Source organism: Gasterosteus aculeatus, chromosome 17, assembly GCF_964276395.1.
Source record: "Gasterosteus aculeatus chromosome 17, fGasAcu3.hap1.1, whole genome shotgun sequence".
NCBI classification, from domain to species: Eukaryota; Metazoa; Chordata; class Actinopteri; order Perciformes; family Gasterosteidae; genus Gasterosteus; species Gasterosteus aculeatus.
In genome coordinates this window covers 5,196,730-5,222,243 of record NC_135705.1, presented here as the reverse complement: position 1 = coordinate 5,222,243, position 25,514 = coordinate 5,196,730, and the positions used below count along the sequence as shown (strand labels likewise).

Sequence of the window (25,514 nt, the reverse complement as noted above, 5' to 3'; positions counted from 1 at the left end):
TGGTGCTATAGGTTTGGCAATACAATGCCACAAAGTAACCTATTACCTGCAAGTAATTCAGTTTGAAAAGCAGCACCCGAAACATTCAACTCATTCCTGTAGGTGAAGTGAGCTGAAGTGTACTCAGCCGGTGACGGTACGATAGAAAATCAGTGATTTTTGCAGCTTACACATTAATCACAGGGGGACTGTATGAATAAGATGAGCAAGTAAGCAATTCATACATTAAATAATTACACATATTACAGTTACATAGCTCGATTCTAATAAATCCATCATGACATCAAACATTGTGAAAGTAGAAATAATCATGAATATTCTTGATTGGAACTGGTCTCTGTTCTACAAAGACACTTTGTTAAATAATTCTGACTTCTATCTTCACTGAAAATATGAATAGACAAAGGAACATTTTTGATATACCTGAAGGTGTCTGATACTGAGATGTCTTTGCTCTGTGAGCTTATTTTATTTGGACTAAATTGGTTGGTCACTGGTAGCAGCATGGCCACCGGCACCTTCCTTCCACTTTTATCTTGATCTAGATATCAGGTCACTCCCGGTTTACATGCACCAAAACGATACAGCTTTTGTATGTGTGACATCTTGCAAGAGACTAAAATTTGTAATATTGAAATTTGAAGTCTTTTTTTCGCATTTTGAACACAACAATAGCAGTAAAGAATGCATGCGCGTTTTCATTGAAATTTAAAAACCAATGAACTGCCGGAATCATTAGAAAGCAAAAGCGTGTGAAGATAAAGTGTAAGCAGTGTTGAAAAGTGAACACCGTTACAGTCACATCAGCTATCTTTGGCAGCGCGTCGATACAGCAAAAGGAAAAGACCATATTACAATGTATTGCTAAATTTTGTGTATTTTTGCCCTTGGGCCGATGCAAAAGCCAATGATGGGAAGTTGCTCAGGCATGACCTACAAAACATACATACTTCCTTATAATAACACATAATGGCCCCGTGGACCAATTGATTTGCTATAAAACTCCCTGTGGTCAAAAGCCAAGGAATAAACCTTGAGTTTAAATTATTTTATTATACTCGCACTCTCAAGACGTTTTCGGCATACAACTGCCTCAGTATTTCCATATTTCTGGTTACTATCGTTTTCAGTCATACACTATGATCTATCTGACAATTTATAACAACGGAAATGTACAACTCAGCATTCGGGCAAAGGCACAGATGGCCAAAGGCGGTCAGAAAGAAATAAACGCTTTTCAAAGAATATATGCAGTTCTGTTTCAGATGAAAATATAGTAGCTTTGAGTGGTCACAAGGTAGAGATGGTGCTATATTTATGCTCCCTCATTTATAATGGTTTAAAGTAGTAGTATAATAAGTTATACTACACAGATTTCATTGTTGATATTGTTATTCTTGTCAGTGCTGTTGGTCAAACTTAAGATAGTTGCGAGTTGGGAAAGTCCCGTCTGAGGGAAGGAAATTGTCTAAACCAATTTATTTGTGCCATTTATCAAGTATTTTCTCAAAAATAAATCCTTAATTTGTTTCATTGCAAAAGCTAAACAGTAAACGAAATCTAAACGTTCTGCTTATGGCAGTTTTAGACCTTTTTTTTGTGAAACCATGTCAGAGAAATTCCTAAATGTCAAACAGGTGAGACAATTATAAACATGACATAATGCCCCAATAAATATGTGAACCTGTTTGAAAAAATTGGAGACAAAAAGGTAATCCAACAATTGTTTTTTCAATACTGTAGCATCATTAAATAAGGACAGAGTCATTAGGGTGTTTTGTTTGCAGTCAACAGGCCTCGGGCTAAGTTGAATCCAATTATCATGTGCGGAGCAAATTTATAATTTAAAAAAAGGCTTTAAAGTGGGACCTCCATGCTGGAAGCTGCATTTACATGTGTAATGAGACTCAGGCCTCCCCTCCCCTTGATCCGCACACTGTTAACCACTTATAGCCCCCCTGTGCCTTTCTGGAAGCCCGTCTGCTCTGATCTCCCTCGGTCCCACCTCGCTCTCTCTCGCTCTCTTTCTCTCTCTCTCTCTCTCTCTCCCCCCATCTGCGAGGGCCCACATTAACCTTCAGCTCCTAATCACACTGAGGTGATTAGTCTTCCAGCAAAAAGATCACCGCCGACTCTCGGCATTGTTAAATAAAAAGGTGTTTAACGGCTTCATTAGAGAGAAATGCGGTAGAAATATTCAACAGCGTGATCTCAACGCACAAAAATGGGGGAGAATTTGACATTCAGCTTCCTTGCTGTGCTCGCCGATGCAACAACTTCTCTTTTATTACGCAGTTATGACGCAGTCTGTCTAAACGCGGCCCTCTTGGGAAAGGAACATTGGAAAATATCTGTTCGTTTTTATTTTTGTATCCGTTTTTTTGTCTCTCTTCGGTAGATTCTCTTCTTTATGTCGTGTGGAGCTCCGTCGGATTCGGCCGCTGAGATTGAATGAAAACGTGTTGCCTTCGGTCAAAGGCTTTCTAATGCTCATTTCACCCCCAGTGGTAACAACTGGAGGGCCTGAGGGAAAGGGGGGGGGGGGGGGGGGGGGCAATTTTCTCCCCTGTGTTATTTTCCAAATAATAATAAAAAAGAAAGAAAAAAATCCTTTCTTATAGTTCTTGGCCGTCAGTACATTTTTACCTTTAACACACAGAGAGTCAGCGATGTGAAGAAAATGTTTTTGGAGTCTCTTGATTTTGCTTTTTTTTGTTCGGGTCCTTTCAACCCAGCGAGTCAGGTGAATGAGCAAAATCCTTTCAACCAGTTACTTGTTTGTACGCATTTCCATCGAGGTGAGACAAATGCACGTTAATGTAATGACAGGATGAACAGTGTTGAAACCCCCGAAAAAAGAGAAAAATCACAAACACAAGTTGTTTTACAGCTACAGAATTTCTCCTCATCGATAAGTGAAATTTCCGCTCACAGCAGACAACTGGCACTCACCGAAACTTCTCTGGTCTCTGGAGAGGAAATCAAGTTAATTTGGCAAATGTTCAATCGGAGCAATTTGGGCACATTCGATATTCAAGCCAGCTTAGTGATTTGGAGCAAACAAGATGTTGTCACACAGCCTGTTTTGAATCTCTGCCATTGATATATAGTATGCTCTCCTCATTCTGGATCCGCGAGTTAAAAGAGCTCGATGCCACTTTCTGAAATGCCCCTTTAATATCAACAAACAGCAGAAATTGCAGCGTTAGAAGGGTTGCATGTATTTAAGTTTGTTTGAGGCGTTTCACTTCGTTCATTATGTGGTGTATCTTCTCTTGTCATTAATTATCGCAGCACGTTCAAAGAATGGCTTCCATTCATTTTTCACAATGTTAGTAATTGTTTGCATCTGTGCGTTGTGTTTCCATTCTTGTGCAAATCTACGTTAACTAGGTGCCAGCTTGACATGCAACTAATTATAATCAAGGATGTCACATTAAATCTAATTTCACAGTTTTTCTCAAAGGCGGTCTGTTGCTAGACTACACATATTCAACCTTTCAGGTGCACATCTGTAGCTGGTTCAAATGATTGTTTTTGGGACTGGATGAAGTGCGCAAACAGAATAGAAAAAACAACAACTACTTAATTAGTTATTAACTAAGTAATTTCTTACTGTCAGTTTGCTTGGTTCAAGTTTCACAACTTTTCCATGTTGACATTGCAAATCAGCTGAAACCCACTCGTGAGTCATAATGAGAATCACGTGATTGATAGCAGGACTTGATTGTGGCAAATTAAAAGTAAACAGTCATTTATGTTGTGAATGAATCGATCCTTCAAGCCGTCAGTGGAACAAGACTTAATGTACTTAGTGTGTTTTGTTGGTGTTTCTTTACCATTTTATAAAAACACAAGTCAGCAAATAATTTGTTTACGTTGCCTCTCTCCTTTGTGCATGTGTGCGTTGGTGTGTATGTATTGTGTGTAAGGATCATTTTCACAGTGATGTTTTAGGGGCTCACCTCCCGTCACAAGAGCTTTTTCTCGCGACAGCAAAAAAATTGCCTCACTCATCTCTTCCCTCCGTCCATCTCAGCCGTAATTCACTTGCCCTTTCTGTTTACACACAGAAACGACATCACAAAGACAATTACAGAGGCCCGTCTCTCCACAGGCGCGTGCTGCAAGGAAAAGACGACGTGCACGCACACACACACACATACACACACACGCTGTGTACTCGCAGCCTTCACTGTCCCGCTCTTAATACGTCCCGCCCCGGTTTACGGAGCTAATGAGGAGCGTTCCTTTGTTTCCCCGCTATGTTATCGCCCGGCCTCGCACGCGGAGCGTCGCCCCCCCCTGGCTCGGGTCGAGCTTTTGGGTGGAACCGCAGAGAAGATGGGATTAACCTAAGCCTTTTAACCACGGCTGGATTTGATCTTACTCGAGAGTTGGCAGCACAAGCTATTTTGTTTGTGTTTAGAGGAAGAACACGTATGGAGTAAATAAAAAAAAATAAAAATGGATGACACAGGGGTTGGTAGCTTTTTGCTCAGGGACATAGTTCAAGCCGGGGCCGTGACTCGCTCTTTAAGTTGATGGTCAGAGATGGAAAGAGACAAGTGACTTGCAGAGTTACAGTGAGACGGAATGAGGGAGGAAAAAGCAAGGAAAAGGCGCCGGGTAATTAAAGATGGGATTAGCACTTCTACGATACTACTATGTAGGACAATCCATTTATAAAGTCCATCAGTACAGTAAAAATATTAATATCCTCCTCCTGTTTTTATCCAGGTCGTTTTTAGAGCTTTTTTTTTTTATAACCAGCTCTAGTCCCAGTAGAGATGACTACGTAAACCAGGACAAAGACACCCGGTGTTCCCTGGTGTGCAAGAAACCCTTGTTTGCAACACAAATTGCATCTGCAAAAAACGCATATCTGGCTTATCTTGATAAGAGAGTGATAAAAATGTGAATATAAATGTATTTCACTGTAAATATACAGAAAGCTAAGAGACGAGCAATTTAGTTCCACACATATCACTCTGCTCAAAAACCACCAATGTCATTTAACCGTGTATAGGATCAGTCAAAAATGACAAAAAGCTCAGTGATGTTATAGTTATTTTAGCTCACAAGACTCAAATTCCCACTTTTGTGGATTCATTTCCACATTTAGCCGTTTTCCCAAATCGCTGCACTTCACTGAAGCACACGTGAGCGCAATCTTTGCCTCTCAGCCCCTTCCCCGCCCACCTTGTGGTATTTATCTGACTGAATGCAGAGGGACAGATATCACATAGCGCCGTGTGTGCAGGAAAAAAAAAAAAAAAAAGGCTGGGTGGGTGGAAAAGCCAAATAGGAAGTATGGCCCGAGGTGAGGGAGGCCTGTCAGCTGTGCCGTGCCGCCTCACAGCTGGCTGAGGGGGGGGGGGGTCACTGCGTCACATCACCTCGGTTCGGCCACGTCACCGCTAACATCCAAACCCCCCTCCCCCGGGACAGTCGGTTTGAAATCGCTGAATGTTAAAAGCCTGTCTGAAACACACACACACACACATCGGATACACGTGATTACTCACCTCCTTCACATACAGAAAGAAGACCAAAACAGACACACACACACACGGAGCGGAATCGAGTACACACTGATGAGGAAAAAAGCCAGACAGACTCAGTTTTGCCAGACAATGTTCCATGAGTAGACTAAGTGAGTCATCCTAGCTTCTAACCAAATGCCTCTTCCTTTTGTCTCAAAAATGTGAACGTTAAATAAGACAAACCCAGGAGAGACCGGAATATTCACTGTTTCCTGCAAGGTTTTTTTTTAGGATTCATGCCAATGCAGCAGACAAATATATGTGATGGATTCTTTTGTCTTCAACATAAACCTTTTTTTTTCTGGCAAATGCAATTTTTAGTGATGCAACTCCAAGGCCGAGTCATTTTAAGCAATGCTGTATTGTCGCGCTGCTTTGCACTGGCTTCTTAACCCTAAAAGACTAAAAGTTTTTAACATGTTATATAACCAAGCGTACACTGGCTATCTATTGATTATGCTCAATATGCACATTTATTTTGATGCCCGTCTAATAAAACATTCTATTCTCTCTGAAACTGCTATCTATTTTAGACCATTTTAGACATATTTAATGCCCCACGGGACACAGTGAGGATGCTTTTTAACTCTGGAAAATAATGCATGTCTTTAAAAACACACCTCTCACGCTTGGTGCGTTCCACGCTCCGGAGCTGACCAGTAGATGTGCGTTTTATTTATTTATTTATTTATTCATTACCTCCCCGCATCCTTTCTGAAATGCTCGATCGCCGCTGTGAGTGAGCGAGCCACCTGCTTCTCACAACCTTGACCCCTCACACACCTCTCGTGCATGCGATGATACGCGATGCCCTTTTGGCGAAAGTCTCTCTTCTAGCTTTCCAGGGATGCGAGAGATTTAAAGGGGTCACGAAAGGGGGCCGCTAGATAGAAATCTAATTAGGTGATTGTGCTTGAGGGAGCTTTGCTATTTGCTCGATAAACTCCCACACGCTTTGCTATTGCTTCTCTCCCAGTTTACATTCCCCCCCCCCCCCCGTCCCTCAGCGCCTTGCACTCACCCTGAGACGTTGATGAGCGTCCCTCAGCTGATGAAGCTTTTTCTTCTTGTCTTCTTTTTTTGATCGTTATTCTTCTTCCTTAGAACTCAAATAAATAAATGAAAGGGCATGCAAAGAATGATGAGGAAATAAGACCAGGCCTGCTTCGGCATTCGACACACTCGGTTGGATCCGTTATGGATCCCTTTGCATTGACTAGATGCCTGTTGGTCTTTCAAATAATGAAACGTGACTTAAAAACTGCATGGTGCGGTTATTCGTGTGAGTTGTACGGTAGTGTGGCAATGTGCTTTTTGATCATGGTGCTGTTGATACAAAGGATGACTTAGTGTAATGTTTAATTAATCCTTTTCCAAAGGGGGGAAAACCATTGCTGTAATGTTGAATATACTCAACTTTGATCGTGTTTTTGTCCTCGTCTTTCAGAAAAATTTAGCAGTCAATGATTTACTTTAGCTGACGCTTTTATCCAAAGTGACTTACAATAAGTGCACTTCAACCATAAGTCCACGAACTCAGGAGAACAAGAAACAAAGTGCAATTTCATCAAATCATCAAAGATCTAGAGACGTAACACAGCATGAGCATCAGGTCTGATAAATTTAAAAGATAAATGCAATCTGAACATTTTCACATCATTCCTTTTGCTACGAATAGCTATTACAGAAGCTATAGTAATCTTGGCTTCCAATGGCATGTAATCATATGTTCTCTTATAAACACCTTTTGTCGAAAAACACGTGGAAATTCCTGGTTCGTTTCCAAGTGTTTGTGTGTTTCACGAGTTCAGATTCTGTGCTCTGCGAGACGCATGTGATTTACCCTGAAATCACGCCGAAGCAGTTTGTAATTACAAAGTAAGCCACATTATCCCAAACAACCTCCCTGATCTGCGGGTATGACTAAGCCTGTTCTCTGTCTGTGATGCACCGTCAATGCCGAGGAGCCGTTTACTGCGAAAAGCACAATCGTGGCCCGCGAGTGTGCTCCGCAGCAGCTTAGTCACAGTAAGGCAAAGCCACGGCTCAGGCTCATAAATTAAAGAGTTGTATATAGTACCGTGAATGAATGAGGACGTCTTTCTCAGACGGGCTACATCAGCGTAAAAGTTACACAATTGATGTCTTCATGTGCCAGAAGTGTGTGTGTGTGTGTGAGAATATTTAAAGTATTGCATAATCAATTTCTAGGAGGATGATTAACAAGGTGTACATGTCTCTGGAGACGACCGACTTTGGAAAAAGAATAAATGTAAAAAGAAATCACGGTGATGAATACAGAGGTAGGTGGAACATAAAGATAGACAGAAGAAGAATTCTGTTGAGTATACAAGCTCATGTTTACGATTTGATGAGTGCCGTTTCCCTCAAAGAGGAGACCGCTGTGAGGCATTGCTTTTTCTTTTCATCTAATCTGATCCCATAAGGTTTCGTCATACGATACAAGGGAATTACAGCCATTGAACACCCGTCTTTAACCACCTAAAAATAGTTCTGGGGTTTGTTTGCCGTGTGCATCTCTGCGGGTCTCCAGAGCAGCTTTCTGGCGTGCACGCGAGAGAGAAACAGAGGTGTGAGAGGCGGAGGGAGAATCTGTTCTGAAAAAATATATTTCAAAAAGTCTCCAAAACATTCAGGAGCATTTACAAGGTTTCACAAAGATGAATAACAATTACCCACTCACAGTTGCATCCCTACGCCAACCAGCCGTGTTGTGGTTTGCGTCGCTGCATCTCCAAAATGTCATTCATTCATTCCATTAGATATTACAGTGGATTTGTCATAATTAGCATACTCCTTCTTGGGCTGAGCCGTAAACATGCTCATCAACATTACATCATAATCGCTTTATCCTTCACTCCGAGTGGACATTTGCACCATTGTAATTTGTGTTGTAGGTTTGAACAAATTTCCTCCAAACTTCTTATGATTCTGTCACACTAAACTAAATATAGCACTATAGTACTTAGTACTTAGTATAGTACTTACAGCTCGAGATGCTAGCCACTTTTCTTGGAAAAGACTTGGCAAAACTGGGCTTGGTCTTTGGTTTATTATATTCAGCAGCACTGAACAGCAGATCTGACTTTTAGGGGGGACGCGTTTTGAACCAAAGGTGAGGGAAAGTGAATTGATAGCAAAGGGGAGGACAGAGAAGAAAACAGAGCTGACGGATTCAACATGAAAGTATCGTTGTTCAGCTTGTGGCTGCAGATTTATAGGAAGAGGAGGAAGAGGAGGAGGAGGAGGAGGAGGAGGAACTGCCACCAAGAGGCCTGTGTTTGGGTGAAACGATCTCCGGGGGCTGTTTGATATCGGTTCAGCTCACGGTGAATCGTATCTCACCTTATTGTGTTCACACGGAGTTCTCAAAATTGGATCACGGTTGAGTTTTATCTTTGAATGTAGATCACTATTATTTTGTAGCATCAGATAGGAGGACTACAGCTTCACTGAGTCTCTGCATCCGTCTTGCTGCATTTTTTCTTTATCCTGTCTTGGAGCCAATAGGGAAGAATACAATAGTTTAGAATTTCTAACTTTCAGAAATTCATTTCATCTTGTATGTCAATTTTCTGGAGAAAGATGTCTTTTTATCTCCCTTTTCAACTGCACTTTGACGGGAATCCATCTCAGTGTGTTACATCAAGTACCCTCGCTCCACCCCCCTCCCTCATAAAAGAGACGTTTGAAATGTATATTGTAAAGTGTTTTTCACATTTATGTCCTTTCTATTGTGTGTATCTCAGCTGATCTAATCTCCGTTTCTCTTTCATCATCGTCCTTCTCTTCCTTTCCTGCATCGGTCGCATCTTCTCTCAGCTAATTCACACCATCAGTGTGGTGGACAGAGACGAGCCACAATCAGGTCATCGCTTCTACTTCACCCTCGCCCCCGAGGCCTCCAGCAATCGACACTTCACCCTCTGGGATGTCAAAGGTGAGAACGCTAAAGGTCCTACATGTGGGCATATCGGTAAAGTCAAATATGTGCAATATCGTATTAATGAGCATAACACGCTACTCAGCAGGAATCCGTTAAGCCCGTTTTAATATAGTTTTAGTGGGGATGTGTATGCGAAGATGCATTTTAAACATACACAGTTTCAGCAACATTATGCTTGACTGAAATATTGGGATGCCGATGAGTTTCAGAGCGCTTCCCTCTTTTCCCGAGTGATCAGCAATGCGAGTTTGGTGAAATGCCTCAAGGCATCCCGGGAATGTAGATCGCAATATCAAGTTTAAAATACTGCAGCTTATTACTTAGAGTATTTTGACAATGTCCTAGTTACCTAATTCAGCTGCCAGATGGTTGATTTTTTCAAACAAAGATCATTCATAGAGTGCACCACCAGAGGATTTTGAGAAATCGCAGAGGCTTTTAAAAGTAAATGGACAAATAGTTTATTTTTTTTTTTCTATTGCTTTGCATCAGACATATTTCTTTGAATAAACACATATCCCTGTTTTCCTACCATTATCCATTAGAAAGTATCACACATCATTTCCTGTGTTCAGAATTCCTGTTTATTTTTTTATTTTTTACACTGCAGCGTTTTATATTAACATCATTGTCTCTGTATTTTAAAAAGTGTTGATCTTTGTGAAGTGAATCTTTCCCCTGATTCATCATGAAGAGAATGTCGACAGCAAACATAATTGTCCAGGGCGTCATCTTGAAAATGGCCTTTTGAATTAAAAACATAGACGTGCTGTATGTAAGGAAACATTAAAATCACCATCCTCCCCATTGATGACTTTGCTTTGTCAGCAAGATTTTCTTTTTTTTTTTCACGCTTGTCTGTGCTTTTTGCAAACGCGCTTGCAGATCCCTCGTTTAGAGGAGTTCTCCTAACTGAATGTGACATCTGGTTAAATCAAGATTGATCTGACACCAGGAAAATGTCAGGGGAGCAGCCCTAGCAAGGGAAATGTCACCACACGAATGCAGCGAGGCCGGCTGCAGCCCCCTTACATGCATGCGAATGGATGCACACCGAACATTGGACTGGCCTAAAGTACATGCACGCACATTCTGCACACAAACGTGCAGAGAGAAATAGGAAAATAGTGTCCCTGCGGCTTTCACCTTCTCTCCTACACACAAAATACACACACAGACACACATTCCCACCAACACAGCATGCAGACCATCAGTCGGCTATTCTTTTCGTTTTGTTTTTTTCACAACAACCTTGGGTTGTTTGTGTTTAGATGACAAGGGAGAATGATTAATAATCCTTGTATATTGATGCTTGGATATAACAATGTTCCCATTCACCGCATATACAAAACGTATACAAAAACAATAATGATGACTGTATATATCTTTTTTTAAAGACAAACAAAACCTTGCGTAGACTCCCCCCCCCCCCCCCCCCCCCACTCTCTCTTTTTCACCATGGTGTCTCTTTTCATTGACACATTTGCCAACCCGTCACTTTCAATCCGTCACTTCTGTTCGCCGTCATGGCCTCACATTGCGTTCTTTCTCCAGGTCGTGACACAAAGTGATGAACCCCCCCCCCCCCCAACATACTGCTAAATGTGTTCAAGAGGCTGCAGCAGTCTGTAGAGCCCAACCTCATCTTTAACAAACTGCCTTCATGTTACCGGGATAATGTCCCATGTCGTTCTTAAAAATAAATCCTATTGTTGTCAGTCGTTGACAACCATTCGAAGTAATACAACTTTCATTGCAAATGCCACACAACGTTGGTAAAGTAATTCCTCACAGCCACTCAGTCAAAACTCATTGTTTTGTTTAAGTTCCTGTGACTTACTGCCCCTATTTATTAACTCCCTTCAGATAAAAGATAAAAGGATGCGGGAGTTTTTTCTGATCAAACAATATGAACGGCCATTATTAGTTTTCTTTTGTTTTGGATAAAAACTTCAGAAGGTGCCGCAGTCTTATGATTATTCATGCTGTCTGCTCCAGAGAGAGATTCTCTCTGGAGCAGACAGCCGTGGAGCAATACGTTGCGTTAAAGTCAAAGAGGGGCGTAACGTTCATGCACATGAACAGTAATATGAAGATTGTTCTACACGTGCCAGAGAGGAGCTCCAGGGCGACATGGATAACGCTGATATATACTCTGGGAGATGGATTGCTCGCTTTCCACAAGTCTACTCACAAAGCTTCCCCGACACTATTCATCAGAGTCTCCTCCGGTATTCTTTGTTACATTTGTCTGTGTCTCCGGGAGAGGCCTCATATGTACACACACACACGCTGGTGAAGTTTCATTTCAAACAGTGGTTTTCTCTCACTCATTTTCTCAAAGACAAATGATGGATGTTAATGGAACAAAGGCAGTGTGCTCTTTCCCGGGAAAATCATTTAAACTTGATAATCCTGGACAGAGACCTTGAACTATGCATTATGTCCAATTATTGGATAACAAGGACGCTATGTTTCTCTTTGTCTTGAGGAAGTCATCTTCCTTTTTATTTAATCAAGCAGTAAATATATTACCCTATAAAGCCTGAAGTCTTTAAAAACAGGATTTTTCCTGACATTTTAGTAACGTCTAAGAAGCCTGCATGATCGCCACCCTTTTTCTACTTCCAACTTGAGTGGAAGAGACGAATGAAAACACTCCCGTGGTAAAAAATGAGACATGAGTGAGCATAAAAGAAGGTTTTCTCTAATGTGTTTTTCCTCCACTTTACCTCGTCTCTCTGACCCCCCCCACACCCCCCGCCTCGACACACTCACACCCCCTGCCTAGACAACACAGCCGGCATCCGGACCCAGCGGTCAGGCTTCAACCGCCATGAGCAGAATGTGTACTTCCTGCCCATCCTGGTGGTCGACAGCGGGCCCCCCTCCCTCAGCTCCACAGGCACCCTGACCATCCACGTCTGTGGCTGCGACACAGGTGAGATCCACCGAAGGAGCCGCTGCCATATTCACATCGGCATCGACGTCACCTTGATGTTCATCAGCGGCACCGCTGCAAAGGTCATCTATGTGCCATTGTTTCGGTCGGTAAACAGGTTTTATCAGCTTGTGTTTGCGGAGAGAATTAAACACAAGGGCATAAATCTGCAGACAAATGGCCTTCAACAGGGATTCCACAGGGATGAAATGTAATATCTACACGATAAAAACGTTTTTTTCTTTTCTTTTTTTCTTGATGCACTGAAGTGAGTCACAACCAGCTTCCAATCTGTACAGTAAATAAACTGTTTCTCTTTTCCAACACAGAAGGAGCCATCCAGTCGTGCAACGCCACGGCCTACGTAATAAGTGCCGCTCTCAGCCCGGGGGCACTCATAGCACTACTGGTCTGCATGCTCATCCTCATAGGTAAGCAGATGGATGCACTCATGTATGCATTTACTGGTGTGACCAGAAGGTGATGCACAGTTCTTTTAGTATTTCTTGTTCGGAGGCATTACTGCGTTCACCTGCAGGATCGCCGCCAATCAAGTGTGTTCGATGGTGGTACGTTCACGTAAAAAAAGGCAAGCACAACAAGTCTGCTGCTCATAAAGTCACGCAGCCAAGCATGTGTCTTTAAATGCTCTTTTAGGTCGTCTATATTTCATGCAGAAACGTTGAGTCACCTGAAAAAAAAAAAAAAATAAGATCAATTTTTTATTTGCCTTCCATGAGCGGACTTCGTACTGGAGCTTTTGTTGCTGCCTCTCTGAGCCGAAGGCTTTTTGTTTAAACAGGAGCACACATGATGCCCGGGTTTATGAATGATTTCCAAGGCTCTTTGATCCTCACAACACAGACTGAGAGAATGAATGGAAATGAAATGAAGTGGAGTGGGGTTAGGGTTAGAGAGCGCAGGCAAACAGGCAAAAGAGCTGTCTCAGCACTTGCGTACCCCTGCAACAGCAGGCTTTAAATAGACACGACTTTCCAGACATTCTCCCATTTTTATACGCACACGTGCTCAAGCTAACCCTCTCAGAGCCCAGGCGAGGTTTAGTATTGTCGAATCTGAAATTTTTATGAGTTCGCTTTGAGTTCTTCCCCGCCCGCGTGTCCCAGCATCTCCCTCCTCTGTGACAGACGGGGACGACAGCGCTGTCAGATAGTTTTGTTCCTCCCCCCCTCGTCCCCCCCGACTCGCGCCTGTTCTACACGGTAGCGCCAGTGAATGACGGATGATGCGACACCCGACAGCTTTAAACAGCGACTTACCTCGCTGTCTGTTTCTCTTAAGAGCTTTTTCTAATGAGAGTTGTTGAAGCTCAGTCTACAATAAAGCAAAGCGTCTTCTAAGGCCGACGTGAAAAGCAGAGCAATCATTTATTCATCAGGGATTTAAAAGCCTCAACAAAAATGTTATGTACAAATCTGAGGCAATCCCTGCTGTCTAGAAAAAAAACTGTTTGCAGCGTATTGGGGGTTGTGTTCTGGGATAGATGGCACCCGCTCAAAGGCTGCTGGGTAAAGCAAAAATTGTGGTAGTGAGTCTGTGTTTTCACAACTATGGTGTGGTGTGAATAACAGACGCGACTGAGGCATTGTAAAGCTTGTTTTTCGTTGCCGCCGCTGGGATTTGGATGAAACCATCACGCAGAGTAATATGCCGGCATTAACGGCTGCGGTGAAGCCACTATTTTGCAATTTACTTATGTGACTTGTGCCGTTTTTTGCGTCTTATCTCGACGTCGGCTCCGATAGGTATCAGTGACTCTAATCATCTGTAAGTCCGTACCACGTTGAGTGAGCGATAGGCGGAGTGGACGCAAAAGGCCTCGTCAGAGCAGGACAGGCGAGGTCGGAGGGCCCGGCCTCTGCCAGTCATCCTGCGGGCAGCGTAAACTCAGGGCGGCCGGGGGCTCCGGCATCAGTGGTGATGTGCCGTGTTTTCTCAACTATTATGTGGTGTGAATAACAGACGGGACTGAGGCATGAGGCAGCATGCCAACTTCACATTGCCTTACACCTTCCTGTTCCTGCTTAACCACACACACACACACACACACACACACAGGGTATCTGTGCATGGTAAGCACACATCCACTCTTGGACAAATCACTCCTCACCTATAAACTGCAAAGCAATCCGTTCTCTCAATGTGCCATTACTGTGTGCTTCTTGTCTTCTCTTTCGCACACACACACACACACACACACACACACACCCAACCTCCTCTCACACACAGCGACTACCTAAGCAGCCAGCCAGCCTGCACCCCCTCTCTCCAGAGGCTGGACGGCCTCCATTACATCAATTTCTGGATGATGAGAAAAATGAAAACAAATTTCTGCCTAATTACCTTACAAACAAACAGTCCCTCCATCAGTTCGTTTATAGGCCTGATGTGATGAATCCATTCCACTGCGTAGCAGCATCTGCATGCATCCATTCCAATTACCTCCCATCTGCTTGGGATGAACTCCTGGGTGGGGGCAACCAGCGTTGCCCAGGGTATATTAACCGTCTTGTCAGGAACGCTTATCGCAACATCTGCACACCAGGGACAAGCTTTGTATGTATAAGAGGCAGCTGTGCACAGGTACATATGCCTTCTACTAAAGGTAAACTCTGTACACCGTGTTGTATTAACATTGCCGGAGGCGTGTTAATCTCTAATAGAATCAATACGTTTCCAATTCCTGACAGTGTAAGCGTCTGGGTACCTAATAGGCAGTGACACTCACATTGTTAATAGTGCGGAAGGGTTTTTCAGAGCGAGGTCATCGGATTCAGACTAAACGGCCACCTACTCCCTTTCCTTCAATAGTGTTTACTAAAAAGGTAAGGAAAAAAAAAGCAGCTGATCTGCGTGTATGAGGAATTTTGTAGCATCAAGTTTTCTACCTCCTGTTACTCTCCTCATTAGTCTGAAATTGGTTTAATTGTCCCACGGCTCGATTAGTATGCACGGCGGCGTACACAACAATTTACCACAAACCATGACTGTTTTCAACCCCGCGGCAATTAATTCACCCTATTCATGGAGCCGAAGAATAAACACAATGGTTACAGCCAAACGCACTCCCAATGGAGCCCTGCAAACAATGTGAGAGGAGAACGAGCGTACATTATCAGACAGAGATACCGCATTAAGTCTCCATTCAAGATCAGCAAGGCTCTTTAGGCTGGCACAGCTTGTGCGTTTTCACTCCCGGAGTTATTTTCTAAAACATTCGAGCCAAATCAAGACAATTAGCTGGAGCAGCTAGTCATTTGTACAGGTTATATGTTTGTAACCGATATTTTCCCATGGTTGTTTTTTATTTTTTTGCACTTTGCTATGGAGAAAAAAAAGAAATAGCGAAAGACATTAAAAAGCTGAAGTGTGAAACATGTTTTATAGTCACATCCTGACTCCCAAGGTCCCTTCGTAAGAGTGCATTCGTCTGTGGGGGCTTTTTTTCTTCGCATACTAATGTGCTTTCACGCGCATGAATATCCTGTACACAGCACGTAAAGTCATGACATTGATCCAGTTTGGCTGTGGCGCAACAAGGGGCATATCTCATTCTCACAATGTATGGATGGCTGTTCTGTTGAGTTCGGAGCATCAAACAATGTGCGCCGTCCCAGACAGCGCAGGCTCCTTTCAAATTGATAGTCTTTTTACCTCTTAGGGCTTGTAGGCATTTGTTTAGGCAACAGGCTATCTGTTTTAGAAGAGGCATGGATCCCACTGGTTAATAATCCATCTTAATAGCCCTTCCGTAGCCTCCCTTTAGAGTGGTTACTCATTGTTCCTGGGCTAAAAGGGGAAGAAAAAATCTGTAACTGGCCACAGGAAATTTATCCTGCTGCTAATCAAACCACTTTCTAATCTTTTGTCACCGAAATTCGTGACCAATAATGAGTTTTATCGCCATTGTGTTTTTTTCTCAGCAGGTATGACATTTTCTGAAATGCCACTCGTTTCTTACTTAATAATTCAGTTGCTACTGCAAAGTGGGAGAATAGGGAAAAAAATACACTTTCCGAAAAGAAAATCACATTACTTCAGTTTTTAGTTATCATGGAGAATAAAATAACTTTTACTAAATCTATTCTGATATATATATATATATATATATATATATATATATATATATATATATATATATATATATATAGGTTTATTGTACCTACTTTCTTTCTGTATTTCCTACATACTGTATATTAGTCATTTTCTTATTAGTTATTTTATGAAAAAGAGGTATGAATCTGTCGATGATACCATTGTAAATGTAGTGCGTTGCATTTCTCATACTCTCCATTGTGCATCATTCATTCATAAACTGCCTGTAATAGGATTTTTGGCATCCCTGGAAATGTAATTTCATATTGCTGCAAGTCTGGAACAATTCTGGGTGCATTCCCGTGGAGAGCCGATGCAGACGGGGGGTCAGTGTCTGAGCTAACAGAGACTTGTCTAATTACAAATTTAGACAGTAATTAAAATAACTAAACTGAAATTAAAAGCCTCTTTGATTTAGCCCTGCATACAGCTTTTGTTTTCCTCGAGTCTCATTAGTCTGCAACGTGATCAATCTCAATTGCTTTCCTTTCTTTAATCCAGACTTTATTTATTTAGTATTTTCTTTTTCTTTGTAGGCGGTTGCCTCTGGTTTTAAGTAGTGATTGAACCACAAGTTCTTAGTTTTACTCGATTAGGATGAATCCATTTGAATCATATTTCTGGGCAAGGCAGTCAGGATTGTGGAAAAAAATCAATGGTCATGCATCTGAAATGGAAACCTTGATGTATTATCTTCCTTTGCTCCACCTTTAACCTGAGAGGTGAGTTAAAAATTGCAATGGGCGTTTTTAGAAACTTTTGCATGAAAAAGTCCCGGTAGATCCATCAGATCCAGCGCATGTTTGATCTGAAGCCACCGACATAAGCCAAGAACACCTTCAGCACACGTATGTTTGTGTACAGAATGTGCAGAATATGAGTTTTGCTGTCTTAGAATGATCGAGAATTTTGTGTTTTTTTGAGTGTTAAGTGTTAAGTTGCCATTATGCAACAACACAAGGCTGCAATGTGCGCCAACGCTTATACAACGGTGCTCTTTGTAAACTCGTTTAATTAACATGAAATGACTCCCCTTTCCCCTCATCAGTCCTCGTCTTGCTGATCCTGACCCTGAAACGCCACAGGAAAGGCCAGAGGATGACGGAGGACGAGGAGGACATGAGGGACAACGTCATCAAGTACAACGACGAGGGCGGAGGGGAGCAGGACACTCAGGCGTACGACATGAGCGCCCTGAGAAACCTCTACGACTTCCCGGAGGCAAAGAGCAGCGACTCTGGCCCGGACATCCGCTCGCTGCCGCAATGGATACAGTCCAACCAGGCGGGCGGCGGTGCAGAGGGCGCTGCGGCGGCAGCGGCGGCAGACTTCTCACTATTCAAAGGCTACATCCGAAAGAAGGTGGAGCAGGCCGACGCTGATCTGACGGTGCCGCCGTACGACTCCTTCCAGACGTACGCCTTCGAGGGCACCAGTTCACCGGCGCTGTCGCTGAGCTCCATCCACACGCTGTCCACCACCTCCGAGCAAGATTTCTCCTACCTCAGCGACTGGGGACCACGTTTCAGGCAACTGGCGGGCTACTACGCGCCAGGAAATCCTGAGGAGGAAGGGTCCTAGCACAGCGTCCCCTCCGGAGCGAGACGTTTGAACTGCTTTGTCCTTCTGGCACTGTGTACAACCCGAAAATCTCTGAAACTCTGAAATCAAGATTGCTTTTTTCTTTTAACTACAGTTTAAAAGTTTTCAGCCTTTGGCTCTAACTGAAAAATGTACACACGAACATTGCTTCTTACGCTACATGGGTGATTTTTCGCTCTCCAGAATCACACATTACAACCTTTAATTTGAGCGGTGAGACTGTTCTCAAAGTAATGACATGGTGTGGGAGGGGTCAAACTATGCCAAGCCAAGCTGTCAAACAGGTATTTATTGAGGGAAAAAAAAGTATTTATGTATTTATGTATTTTTTTTTTTTTAAGTATTTATTTATTTATTTATCAACGCGATGACCGCTACGTTAACCGAAAGAATGAACTCTGCTGAAGTGCTAAAGACGAATCGAGGGGAGGAGGACATTATCAGAACAAATGACAGACAACACGGAAGAAGAAAAGACTGCAGTTAAGGATGAGACATCTGGGACATACAAAATGACATTCTGGAAAATATTTGTATTTATTTTCTATGACCACTTTTGTAAAATAACCAACGTTTTTCTTTTCAAGTCTTTGTTGAAAAGCCGAGGCAAGTACAAATAGATTGAAAAGATGGAGTGAAAGAACTGTAGAAAAAAAGCTGGGAATTAATTGAACTGTTGAGACTGACTTACTTTTGCTGTATTTTAGTGATTTATAAAAGGTTTTTTGACGGTTTCCGACCACAGGACAATTGTGCGTTAACAGTTTCTTTTCTTATTCTTATTCTTTCCACAGCCAATTGTAAGGCAATGAGGCACAAACCGCAACAATGATTTAACACTTAACAAAATTACTGTTCAATGGAATTGGTCGGTTGCCAGCATTGACCCGCAGAAGCCAGCTTTCATTCCTGATTTTGTGGCTGTGTGTACAATATGTTTTATTCATTTGATATCCCGAGACATCAGATTTTCTTTTGGCCATTTTGTTTCCTTTAGCGGATGGAGGTGCCTAATTAAAGGGGAATGCTTTAAGGGTGACACCTGATGAATGGACCCATCACATCCGCTTGATATCCACAACCTGTTAGTTGTTGACCTGAAATTGCAAATGTATTGAAAAAAAAAAAAGAAATAAATATTTAATTTTTTGGGTAAAAAAACCTACATCTCACTTAAATGACTGAATAACATTACTCAGCAAATGAGATCGGGGCCAGGTATATATAATACTAACGTTTTTTGCCACTTGTTTGTTTAGATGTCACCTGAATTATGAGTAATTGTGCAGCCAACTTGCATTTACACCATGGGGACAGCCAGAGCCCAGGATGGAAACAAACGAACCACATGACAGGCCACATCAAACAAAGACTTTCCTCTCAGCATGGTTCCCTCCTGCCAAACTACTGTAATTGTCATAGCTGCCGAGAGGATGCTGAGGCGTACGTTGATGCTTTTATCGTTATGATCTGCAGGTAAAATGGCCACTCAAACCGTGGGATTCATATTTACTTGCCTTCAGCTACAAATAAAAAAGGTCAGCTTTTTTATCCTCAGTAGGTCTAAAGTATCCACTGATTATCTGCTGAGCACCGACTAAACTGACTAGAGAGCTGAGCTACATTATCCATCACCGCTAAACAAAAAGGAAGTTTTATAGTTGTTGTTTTTTTTATGAAGTGGCAGCAACTGGGGAAAATTCAAAGCATTGCAGCTTTTTGTCTACGCAAGTATATGAAAGATGCAGACAAGAGCAGATTTTGTTCATTTGCAAATAAAGTGTGACAAATCGACATTTTAGTGTCAAATTGCATTTTGCATTGGCATTTTACATACAATTTCAATAGTCTGAATAACAATAACCATATTTTACAGTGTTGAAACATTATGGGCTTTGATAAATAGCCTGGGTAAATGTGTGGTCATTAAATTAAGTCCAAACTCACAATTTGAATGACATTTAAACCATCTGCCTTCATCAAAATGCACATTGTTACCGCTGCATTGACCTCATTGCTGCCACACTGTATGTTTTTATTTGTGTGAATTTGCCAAGAAGTGATTTGGCCATTCATTAATAATCACAGCCTTTAACCCGACAGCATTTGCCAAATGACAAGCAAATGTCATGGTCTGGATGGATGTACAGGAATGTAGGTCAGCCCGAGCTCCGGAGTCACAGACGGAAGAAGAGGGCGCCTTAAGGACAAGCTCGCTACAAAACGACGTCAACCGGACGGCCGGAGGTCAGGTGACCAATATTGTGAAAGCGGAGGTTAAAGAGCGAGCAAGTTTTCAGGGGTAGAAGGTTCCGCTGGTTACTTCAGCACTATTTTCCATTGTCGACAGAAACAATGTGATTCCTCGGTGCCTTTGTGAATGTATGAATGCCCACCTGCCCTCTTACTGAAAGGCAACACGAGGCCAATCACAAGCTAAGTAGACGGATATGAGTTTAGTAATTGACTGCTCTCTTGTGGTAAAACTGTGTGCTCTTAGATGTCCTTTTCACTTTGATTAAACATAAGGAAGCAAATATGAGTGTGAAAATATCCATCCTGTACGGCCTAATAATTTCAGGTTTTAGACACACTCAAAAAATTTACATGCACGGGCAAAAACATTAAACCCGACTTGAATGCAAGCTGGATTAATAAAGCGAGACGACCGTAATTGTTTTTAATGTTCTAATGAGCACTTCATTAAAAGCTTGGATAATAAATATGTTTTATTTTGTGAATAAACACATTTAAATTAAATTAAACACATTTAAATTAAATTAAAAACAGTAATGCAATTTCTACACCACTTAAAAACTCAATAACAAAAAAATCAAAAAAAGTACAACAAGGAGGCTGGAAAACAAAACAATAAAATGCATGCACTTTTTAAGCCACTTTAGAGTAGAAGTGCAGCAGCGGTCTTTCCCAGCATGCTTGGCATTTGACCGCAGGAGGAAAACAACAGAAAAAAGCGCCTTTGGAGGCAAAAGTGCCCCCATCAAATAAAAAGACACAAAAATTCGTTTAATTCCGGTAAAACTATATTGATTCAGTTATTGCCCGAGCTCCTCAGGTAGGCTGTTCACAAATCACAGTTGTCCCTTTGTTTGATTCTAAATGTTGGATGAGCCAGAGGGGCTTTGCTGGAGGATCAGAGGCTGTCCACTGCCTCATAAAAAAGGTACAATGTGGTCAGTGTATCCGGGGGACCAGAACAAACAGTTTCAAGTTTGTTCGACAATGAAAACAGTAACAATTGTCTAAAAAAAAGGATGGTTTTATGTATTGCACACACTCAAAATCAACAGCTGAATACGGTGTATTGTCTTAGCTCAGTTTCTTTTCTTTGTTTTGGTGAAACTAAAGACTGCAACCCTCTTTTCCTTTGGTCGCTCGTCTACGATTAAAATCCAAAAGGTGTACAGAGTGTGAGGGAGCTGCATGAGATAACATCGCAGTACAGACCTTCAGGAAAGGAGGCCCCCGCCTAGGAAGAGTCTCCACCCTTATCATCAGTGACCGGCTCTGATCCTCAGTGTTCTCCCCACCTCCGAGCAGAGGAGTCTTTACCTTCCTCACATCACTTACTTTCACCCCCCCCCCCAGACTCCATCCAGAGCTCCCTCCCGTCCTCCGCATCCTCCCCCCCACCCGCAGTTACTCTGAACAAAACCTTCAATTTGTTGTTCCTACTGTTGGAGGTCCAAGCGCTGCAAATTTGTTGATCCAATAACCATGTTTTAAAAATATCTTTGCATTCAGTGGTGTCTCTTCCTCTGCAACTCATCGTACATTGATGGTGTTGGTTTTCGGTGGTCTCTGTCACTACACTTGTGTTTCTCCACATTATGTCTTTCCTGCTGAAGACTGATATCCAATGTGGGAAACATTGGATGTTTAAAGTCCCTTGACATTCGGCATGATGTGCCTTGTTGGAGAGCTATAGATCCACAAGAGGAAAAAGAACTATTAACTATTAAAAACGGGTACTTTTGTAGACTACAGTGGCCACAGCTGCTGGTATTCTATTATTTTTCATTTTATATACAAAGATTGCCCTTCAGTCTGTTCTCTCAGTATCCTCATACTACAATAATGGATTTACTGTAATTCTTTATATATAGCCTATCCCAAGAAATCAATTCATACTATCATCTTGAACCAAGAGCGATAAATTCTGGGTGCACTGGGAGGTCAAAAAACTGACTGACCTTCCCCACTATGCTGAAGTTTGTGTCCCTTGTGAAGCCAAGAAATCAATATCTATTTGTCTTGGTCACTTCTTTAGTTACTTTCAATCAAATCACAATATTTTCGCCAACCTAACAATGTTTTTTTTGTTTCTTCCTCTGAAGACAAAAAGTTCACAATGAAATGATTGCTTGAGCGTGTTTCGACAAAAATTTGGATTTTTTTTTTTTAAGTTCCTTTCATCCAATTTTTTTCCGTCACAGCAAGAAGGTCCTGGGTTCGATTCCGCCCAGTGGCCTTTCTGTGTGGAGTCTGCATGTTCTCCCCGTGTCTGCGTGGGTTCTCTCCGGGTTCTCCGGCTTCCTCCCACAGTCCAAAGACATGCTCTGGGGATCAGGTTAATTGGGGACTTTAAATTGCCCGTAGTTGTGTGAATGTGAGTGTGAATGGTTGTGTGTCTCTGTGTTGCCCTGCGATTGGCTGGCGACCAATCCAGGGTGTACCCTGTCTATCGCCCAAAGTTGGCTGGGATGGACTCCAGCCCCCCCGCGACCCTGTGTGCAGGATAAGCGGTTTGACGATGGATGGATGGATGGATGGTATTAATCTCAGTACCTGCAGGCAGGCAGAAAATGACTGTATATGATTTTCTCGCAGTTGGTTATTAATTGGGATACATTTGAATGACTGACAGTCAAAGTATGACTGACAAAGAATAACATATAGAATACCTTTGACTTTCCTCTCTCCTCGCAGTTTTCTTTCTCATTTCAGGCAAAATCTAAAAAATACCTGGTGAGGAGAAAAGCTCACAATATAACGAGCGTGCACACAGTTGAAAGGTGGCTTGATCCACTCTCATATCTCTTTTGAAGATGCCCTTGAGACCCTATTTCTGTGGCTTTACGCCTCGTGTGGCTCTGCCAGAGCTGTTCGATGATCAGTCCACCCGAGCCTGCATGAACCGTCATCACATCTACCGTAAATGTTTTTAAAACCTGTCACTTAAGAGGAGTCTCCCATGTGGCCTCAATTTCTTTTGAAAAATAAAATTATATGAAATTCAACATTCAGAAAGTGGAAGACGGCCATGTTTGATGCTACAACAAAAGGCCACTTTTGTCTGCCCTTCAAGCTCGATGCAGCAGGAATAAGTCTGCAGAATGTGATCCTGTGCATGCTTCACAGGTCGCATACTAATATCATCTAATCCAGCCGTTTAAGAGACACCTTGTGAAGACCTTACCCAAATAGACATATAGGCCCGTACCTTCGTACCTAGAATATATGGATGAATTAATGGCTGTCTAAGTAGTTGATCTCTACTGGGAGGTGCTTCCAGTGTAACTCTCTTTTTCCACAAGGAGGTAGACTGAGCCTCTCTTGCCTCCAGCTATACAGCATTAGCCCCCTTGTAAGGGCAAGAAGACTCCAACTAGCTTCCACAATTTCTGACCCTGGTTGGAAATAGAAGTCATAATTCAGCTGATGGTTGACAAACTACTAAAGAACACTGGTTTACTGTGTTCCTCAATTGTATTCTTCAATGTCTAATCGAGTCATGCTTTAAATCATTTCTATGTTTCAGAGTCAATTTCAGGGATACAATATCTAATTCATGGGTAACTGAACAGTTTTTTTTGAACACTCCCCCTCTTGATTGACTATTCAAACAGTTAATGTCAGACATGCGCTACCCAACAACAATGACTGATTACTTGATTGACATTCAATATACAACAACAACAACCTAGAGCGCTAACTGAGCAGGATTAACAGGTTTGTGCTTCCACTTTGATGTGTTTGCCAGCACTTTGTTTTCACTTTCACTAAATTTGGCAATAAAACAGCATTTGGCACAACGGATGCTGTGAAGATGAAGTAAAAGTAATGCACAGGTTAGGGCCCGTGCTTAGATCTCAGTATCTCATGTGAGATCATTTCTTTCAAAATGGTGGACTTTGGTAATATACATTTTACCAATGGTACAAGTCATTGCTATTCATGAGCAGAAGATGTTATCAGGTCGTCTCAATATGGGCTTGAGACTGTGAAGAGGCTTCTTCAACACACCCTAAGCCACAGACTCTCTTGGCCTCAGTCATTTGAGGAGCATATTTGCTTAACCTTAAGACCTCAAACATATGGAGCATTTCAAAACCAAAGAATCTGTCATTCTTCCCCTAGAATATATATATATATATATATATATATATATATATATATATATATATATATGTAGCTGCTTCCATCGACCAGGAAACGACATTTGCTGTGACCAATTAGTTGTCTTGATGGAAAGACACTGAACACTGCAAGAAACTAAATATGTTAACAAATCAGGGTGTTCAAACGTGTTATAGATCCAAAGATGTGACCTCGGAAGGAACCAATGAAAACGTTGGGTCTCCCAGAAAAAAATGAAACTGGTTGGCAAGAGTCAGCAGTCGTTGCCAGAATCTTACAGGCATCCTTGAGCATGTGGCCATAATAACCAAAAGCCTGCATAATAACATTCGGACATTCCACTGTGGGGAACCTTCGTAGACCTCAGTAAGGAATAACACTATGAAACAAAACAATTTCAGAACTAACTGTGAATATGTTGAAAATTAGTGCAATAAACTGAGTGGGTCTGACCAAACTCAATCGTACATCCCCTATTTTATCCCAGTCCGAGCTCCACCTTCAGTGGGCCTTAACACAAAGGTTCCTTTTCAGTTACACCTGCTAAACTTGGTACTACAACCTGACACCAATAGTTCCCCCATACAGAGTGCTTTCTTGCTGAATCAGGCCCCTTTCCAGAAAACCAATAGCGTCAGCGTTCCGAACGTAGCTGCCACCTCATCTATAAGCATCTGCTCATTTTCCCATCGACACCTTTCAGTTTCAGACAGCATTATATTTCAGTTTCAAGGTTACAATGGCTGTGGTGTTTTTTTACAAGCTAAACTATTATTGAGCATATGTTATAAAGCAATATGTTACAAAGCATATACGAACGGTCTAACTGTCTCCTGGCTTATTAATGAGAAAATCCTTCCAGAGCATCTCTTAAAAGTCAAGGTGAAAAGTGATGCTTGGGAACTTTTTTACAGCACAGAAAAATGTTAATTGAAGGGGGCAAAGTCAGCTCATAAGTCCA

General features: G+C 42.1%; 1 protein-coding gene across 1 annotated transcript in view; it reads left to right on the top strand.

The window, feature by feature from the left end:
- cdh22 (cadherin 22) overlaps window positions 1–19,333 on the top strand; it is a 55,273-nt gene extending 35,940 nt beyond the window's left edge. The window contains exons 9-12 of the mRNA XM_078092955.1: window positions 9,390–9,507; window positions 12,305–12,454; window positions 12,784–12,885; window positions 17,619–19,333. Coding sequence (XP_077949081.1) covers window positions 9,390–9,507; window positions 12,305–12,454; window positions 12,784–12,885; window positions 17,619–18,151 — 903 coding nt within the window. The 3' untranslated portion in view covers window positions 18,152–19,333. The remainder of the gene's footprint in view (window positions 1–9,389; window positions 9,508–12,304; window positions 12,455–12,783; window positions 12,886–17,618) is intronic.
- The last annotated feature ends 6,181 nt before the right edge of the window (window positions 19,334–25,514 follow it).